General features: G+C 39.2%; 1 protein-coding gene across 1 annotated transcript; it reads left to right on the top strand.

Annotated features, from left to right (window-relative positions):
* Window positions 1-1067: 1067 nt before the first annotated feature.
* Window positions 1068-6970, top strand: LOC121938096 (nidogen-1-like; the record flags this gene model as incomplete). Its single annotated transcript, XM_042481377.1, has 4 exons — window positions 1068-1205; window positions 1591-1719; window positions 4385-4528; window positions 6848-6970. Coding segments are annotated over 4 exons (534 nt in total), but the record flags the coding sequence as incomplete, so codon positions are not given.
* Between the last annotated feature and the right edge of the window lie 448 nt (window positions 6971-7418).

Raw genomic sequence — 7418 nt, 5'->3', positions numbered from 1 at the left:
AAAAAAATCATTAAATAATAACTGATTAGAGCCGGAAAAACAGTCTGATTTTGTTAAAACTGAATCAAAATAAGTTAATTTAGTCAAGTTTATGTATGGACAGATTATTAGATCCAGGGATTTTTATCATTATCAGGGACGGTTTGTTAGTTATTTTAAAGAAAACACTCTTTCCAAACCTGCAGGCTTTTTGCAGATTAAAAAAAAAAAATCTTTTGATTTCTTTAAAACTTTTAAGTGATTTTTTTCCTTTAATATTCTGATGGTTAAAAATAAGTGATCATTTTTTTCTTTAAAAATTTTTGGTGATTTTTAGTTTCTTTAAAAAATTGTGCAATTTCTTTTTTATGTTCTTTTAAAAAAATTTTGATTAAAAAATGTAATTTATTCATTCATTCAAATCTTTTGGAGAGTATTTTCTTTAAACATGTTTGATTTTTTTCAATGAAAATTTCGTGATTTCTGAAAAAACTGAAAAAAACTGAAATTGTAATGTATCAAAATTATTATTAGATTTACAAATTTCAACAGGCTTTGAACACATGTGGGACGAACAGGATAAACATTTTCTCTGAAGGAAAAATTAAATAGCTTTGGGGAGGGTCAAATGAAAACCCAGCCGCCCCTTTCCTTGGTTTTACCGTTTATTCAGCAGGATGAGGCGGGATAACGACGGGATGTTCCTGCCTTGAATAGCGAGAGTAAAAGTGGTCAGAGAGAGACAAAATGTTTAGTTCTGCTGCAAAGATTTCGATTTAATTTGATTTTAATTCAATTAAAAAAAAAAAAAAGTGAAGTTGCAACTTCAACAGTGTTTCTCATTCTGGTGTTTTAAGAGCAACGGTGCACCAGAACGACTCGCCGCTCCTCAAAAGAAAAGTAAACGCATTAAACGACTTTATTATGAAAATCCTGAGCAGTCACATGACCTGTCCGAACAGTCGGAGGCGGTAATGTTTGCAAAATTTCTTACGTTTTATTGTGCAGCCTGAACAGGAAGCAGTCATCTCTGTCTCGTCTCACCTAAACGAGCCTCATGTGGTGTTTTTTTTTTTTTAATTTTCCAGGCGGCGTTCCGGAGCAGAACCCGTGTTTCACCGGCCGACACGGCTGCGACACCAACGCCATGTGCCGGCCAGGTGACAGCCTCCAGTTCACCTGTGAATGTGCTACTGGTTTCACTGGAGACGGACGCTACTGCCACGGTAATGTCTTGAGTGAATTTCTAAAAATTTGGCACAAAAATCCACTCGGACTCAGTGATGAACCGATGAGATTTTGTTGGTTTATGGTCAAGCTCGCTGCGAACTTGCATCCGACTCCTTGTAAACACAAAATCTCCAAAAGGCCTTGAGAGAGTTTCCTCAAATTTGGCACAAACATCCACACTCAAGAATTTATTCAATAATTAGGACAAAATATCAAAGTAAGTGTCTAACAGGATAAAATGAAGACAAAGTGTGATTTTATTCATCAGGATTTCTGATGCAAATTTTGACTTAAATTAGTTTTAAAAAGTGTAGTTTTGATGTTTTCACTGCCGTCAGTCGCCACATATCCTTCACTTTTATTTTGATGTGTCATCGGCAGATATTGACGAGTGCAGGGAGACTCCTCACATCTGCGGATTCAACGCCGTCTGCAATAATCAGCCCGGAACGTTCCGCTGTGAGTGTTTGACCGGCTTTGTGTTCGCCAGCGACGGGAGGACCTGCATCGGTACGTTTAAATCTGAATTTGTGTGTGTTTTCTTGTACATGTACATAGTGAGGACCAAAGTAATTTCGCAGCAGAGTGAGGACATATTTAAAAAGAGGCATTTTGACCGGTCCTCACTTCTTCAAAGGACTGTTTGGGGGTTAACACTTGGTTTTAGGATTCAGGTTCAGGAGTTTGTTTATTGTTTATTATAAGGATCCCCATAAGCTGATGCCAAAGCAACAAGCTAATCTTCCTGGGGTCCAACACAACACACCATAACATTATATAACAACAAACACAAACAGTAATAATGGTAATACAATACTCGGTAGACCAACAAATAATAATAATAATATTAATGTTAATATAAAAATATGACTACTTAAACAATATAATTAAAAGATAATAATAATTAATTCACCATCAATTAAACAATTCAAATAAAAAAATATAAAATAAATAAATAAACAATTTAAGAAAAAAGTTGTCTTCATAACTATCTTACTCAAATAAACATAAAACAACCAATTAAAGAAGTAATAGTGAACAGGTATTTTGTTTTAAGTTGGGGTTTGGCATTTAGTTGTGATAGTTCAGTTTAGGGTACAGGGCCTGGGAGTGTTACTTCAATGAGGGTCCTCACAAAGATATAAGTACATGTGTGCGTGTGTGTGTGTGTGTGTGTGAGTGTGTGTGGACAGCTGTGTGGGTGGGCGGTGTGTGTGACGCTCTGTGCCTCTCTGCACATACAGATGTTCTTAAAGCCGCCAACAGACATAAACAATGAGAGTTTTGTGCGACTGTAAAACTGATGTTCTTTGTTGAACGCAGACGATGTAAATTAACTGATTTAACGCGAGAACACAGATCGACTCTGTGGAGCGGCGTCCGTCTGCAGGGACGAATCATTAGTCATGTACGGTGGCCCTGAAGTGCAAAAAAAACCCCAAAACATTCCAGGACTTTTATGTTATATAAAAATGAGCAGCTGGAGCAGTAAATGTGTTGTGCAATCCTTTAACCTAAAGTGGAACTCTGCTATTTTATAATTTGGAGCCTATTTTCCATGTTTCTGTGTGACTAATAAATCGGTTCAGCACGGTTAGAGCGGCTGCAGCTGTTCACTGCAAAACAGGCTGCAATGTGACCATCCCGAGCATGAATCATGGAATTAATTTAATGTTCATTTAAAAGGGAGACTGCATATAAATGAACATCAGTATAAAATACAAATGTAAATGTGTTAGCAGGGCTGCTAATTTACATCTGTAGTCCCTTAACAGGTGACGGACAAAAAATCTAAACAAAGAAAAAAAGGGGGATAAAGAAATAAAAATGATAATAAAAAACAACAATTCATTCAGACAGGTGTTTGTTTTTGTCACTGACAGGCTCAGATTATTATTGTAAGTTTCTTACAACATTGCGAGAAGGATCCCGACAGAGATGGAGCTTTTTGTTTAAGAGGAAGGTCTTTTTTGTTTAACCCTTTGAAACCTGGATCGACATCACTTTTCTTGTACTGCGTTTAGACGCTTTGTGTGGTTTAATATTTTTAAAAACACATGGAAAAAAAAAAAATGAAGATGATAAAATAATAGAAAAATATAATGATGAAAAATAAAATAAATTAATTAAGAAATAAAACAAAAAAGTAACAACAAAAATGCATGATAAAATAGATAATAATTGTAATAATAATATAATAAATACATTTACTGGACTTTTTTAAAAAAAAAATATCATGAACTTCTTTGCTTTCAAGCAATTTTTTTTTGTCAACCTTTTTCCTAATTTCTTGCAGTTTGTGGAACATTTTTAGCAAGTTGCTCAGTGTATTTTTCTCCTGTTTTCAAAAGAAATCAAACTATCTGCTCTGGTTCCAAAACGCATGTAAAAAGCATCACATGAAAACTGACGTCGGTCCAGGTCTCAAAGGGTTAAGAAAAAGATTCATATCTGCTCTCGGTGTATTTGAGTTGTGATCCAGTCGCCTTTGATGGCGTTTGCCTGCAGCTTCTTCCCTCTGATGCTTTTCTTCCTCAAACACCAGAAGTGCTTTATAAAAACATTCATCCCGGACCGCGACTTTGTCTCGGATTTAACTTCTTTCCCAAAAATCTTCCTTATTTCTTTGGAAATCTCTGGTCGAAGTGAACGGATTAGAGGACAGCCGCGACATATATGAAGGTCTGCCGGTGATTTTCCACCCCGCCTCCAGCATCCATCCCGTCCCCGAGAGCCCCGCCGTACAAAAATTCAATTTCAGAGTCAAAAAACTCCACACACACACACACACACACACACACACACACACATATAGAGAGAGAGGTATTTTTTAAATGTTTCTGTGTGTTTTTTAGATGTGTCTTATATATTTTAGGTCTCAGTCTGATCTGTGGAGAAACAGTATTTTGCTCCCATGTTCGCGCACTGATTCTGATTCTGATTCTGATTCTGATTCTGAAGTTAAAATATTAAATGTTAAAAGAACGAAATGAACTTTCTCTTCAGTCAGACTGCAGTTTTTCCTCCTGTCAAACTCTGCTAACCTGTGTCCTGTGTGTCCTGTGTGTCCTGTGTGTCCTGTGTCTCATGTGTGTCCTGTGTCTCATGTGTCTCATGTGTGTCCTGTGTGTCCTGTGTGTCCTGTGTCTCGTGTCTCATGTGCGTGTTGGTGCAGAGGAGGACCGTCCGGTGGATCACTGTGAGAGAGGGACTCACACCTGTGACGCCGCTGATCGAGCTCTCTGCAGCTACAGCGGAGGCTCGGCCTTCGTCTGCTCCTGCCTGCCGGGCTTCGAGGGCGACGGCCGGGTTTGTCGCGGTGAGTTCGAGAGTTTATCGGCTGACCTTCGGCGGCTCCTCGGTGTTACGACTCGAGTCGGTATCGAGTCAGACGTGTAAACTGAGTGATGCTGAAGGCCAGCGGCCGTGTTCGTGAATCATGTGACCTCAGCAGACGGAGACAGGGGCGGGTTATCAGACGGTGGGGCCCCCGGGCGCTGATATGCAAAGGGCCCCACCACCTCTCCCACACAGGAGACACACAGACTCGTGGTATTTTTGCATGTCTTTGTAGTTTTTATACATCTTTTTTGTGGTTTTTGTGTCATTTTGTGTTTTTTTGTCGTTGGTTGGTGCTCTTTGGCGTATTTTTTTGGTTATTTAAGTTGTTTTTTATTTTTGAGGCAATTTTGTGTCTCTTTGAGGTCTCGCTGTGGTCATTTTTATGTTTTCTTGTGGTTGTTTTGTGTCTCTTTTGGAGAAAATTTGTGAGTCTGAGGTAATTTTGTGTCTTTTTCTGTCTTCTTGTGGTTGTTTTGTGTCTTTTTTGGGGCAAATTTGTGACTCTGAGGTCATTTTGTGGCAGTTTTGTGTCTCTTTGAGGTAATTTTGTCTCTTTTGTAGGTTGTTTTGTGATTGTGGTCTTTTTTTTATCCGTTTTGTGCCTCTCAGGTAATTTGTATCATTTTTGGTTGTTTTGTGTGTCTTTATGGCAATTTTGTCTTTTAATTGTCATCTTTTTGTGTCTCCTTGTGCTTGCTTTGTGATTCTTTTGTGTCTCTGTGATTGTTTGGAGTCTTTTTTTAGTCAATTGGGTCTCTGAGACAAGTTTTTGTCCTTTTGTCTTTGTTATGCTCATTTCTACAGTTGTTGAGCATCTCTTTGCAGTCTTTCAGTCTCTTTTTGGTCATTTTGAGTCATTTTTTTGTCTCTATGTGATAATTTGAACTTTGACATGTTGCAGCTGAAGGCCAGGGGGCCCCGCGGGCACTTTGGGCCCCGGTGCCTGTGTCCAGTTCATCCACAGACATTAAAAAACGGTTCAGGCATATCGACGAGTGCTCGCACACATCTGACTGAACCACATCAGGTTTTTGTGTCAGCAGATTATGAGCTTTTATTGTTTGTGTCGGCAGCGTTCCCGATGAACCTGCAGAGTTTGTGTGTCTTCGGTGTAACGTCCTGTAAGTCGGCGCTGTGGGCCCCTCGGACAGGAAATGTTTCCACCTGGACAGGAAATGCAGAACGCTGCCTTACAGCTGTGCAGCTCATCTCTCGTATATAACGCCCGCCCCTCCCCCGCTCTGCAGAGACTGAGCTGAAGAATGTTTGTACGAGGACGAAAACAGCAGGACGGGACCAAACTGTCCTCAACTGTCTGAACGTCGTCTTTTAAAAAGGCGTCGTCAGTGAGAGTTTTTTTCATGCCGACAATAAAATGTAAAAAGGTTTTTTGAACCAAAGTTCAAGTTAAATATCGGTATCATAATTCATATTTTACGCTTTACTGAAGAGTAACTTCGGTATTTTTCAAGTTGGACCCTGTTTTTTCTTGTTTTGGGGTCTACTTCATTAAAATAAAAAAAATAAAAAAATACCACACTGCAACGACCAAAGAGGCAGATACTCACCGACGGAGTAATTAATGACGGCGCGTCGTTGCATTTCACCGGTTAAGGAGCTGAAATGAAATTACGTTCATCCGGGCGATAAAAACCCGAGTCTGCTGCAAAAATCCAGATGTTAGCGGGTTTTTGTGTGGTAGGAATGAGGATTCAGATCATTTGTCATGTTTTTGTTGTTTTGTGTCTCTTTAAGGTAATTTTGTCTTTTTTGTCATCTTTTCGTGTCTCAAAATGACCACGAAGACACAAAAAGGCCACAGAGATGCAAAGAAATTGCAAAGACACATAAAACGACTAAAAAATGGTCAGTGTGTCTTTTTGAGGCAATTTCGTGACTCTTTGAGGTAATTTTGGTTTTCTTAGGTAATTTTGTGACTGTGGTAATTTAATATCTCTTTTGGTGATTTTGTGTGTATTTGTAGAGGTTAAGTGTCGTCTCCGGACCACCTGGTCTTTTTGTTTTGGAGAGGAGGAGGAGACATCGGCGGATAATTCAGCTGCTTGAAATCTGCGGTCCTCACCTCTCGTTAAATCCCTCTGAACAAACTGTTCCTTTAAGATGCAGGTGTTAATTTCTGCCAGTATATCCCCATAAATCCTTCACACTGGAGCTTAATATTGAATATTAAAATATTTTAGCGTCAGCACCCGGTGGCCATTAGCGGTACTGCATCTCAAAGTCCGAACATGGTGGTTTATTTTTATTTGTTTATTTATTTTTCTGTCCTTTTCAGACGTCGACGAGTGTCAGCAGGAGCGATGCCACAGAGACGCCTTCTGCTCCAACACTCAGGGCTCGTACACCTGCCAGTGCCGCCCTGGTTTCCACGGCGACGGCTTCCAGTGCACGGCCTCAGGTAGGTGACAGATTTCTCACTGAAAGAGAAACACAGCCGCACACCTTCGCACAAGACTGACGAGGCTTGATTAACCCTTTTAAACCTGAGCAGAGTAATTAGCTTTCTTTCAAAAACGTCAGAGGGCGACGAGCAGCTTGATGGCCCAAAAATTAGCAAAAAATTAAAAAGATATTACAAGAAAATTACTGGAAAATAGGGGAAAAATGACAAAAGAAAATATGTCAAGTAAAAAACAAACATACAAACAAATATAGCACCTTTAAAAACAGTTGTTTACAAAGTGCTTTGACAGATAAAACAAAGGCGGGAAATAAACAGGAACACGCAGTCAAAGATCCTGAAAGGTCAAAGGTCAACGAGAATAAAGCAAATAAAAGTAGTAAAAGTAATAAAACGAGCAGATCACAAAAAAGGCTGTATAAATGCAATAAAAGACAATAAATAT

This window comes from Plectropomus leopardus, unplaced genomic scaffold (assembly GCF_008729295.1).
Source record: "Plectropomus leopardus isolate mb unplaced genomic scaffold, YSFRI_Pleo_2.0 unplaced_scaffold28459, whole genome shotgun sequence".
In the NCBI taxonomy this organism is placed as follows: domain Eukaryota; kingdom Metazoa; phylum Chordata; class Actinopteri; order Perciformes; family Serranidae; genus Plectropomus; species Plectropomus leopardus.
The sequence above is the reverse complement of the archived record's forward strand: the minus strand, read 5'-3'. Positions and strand labels throughout refer to the sequence as shown.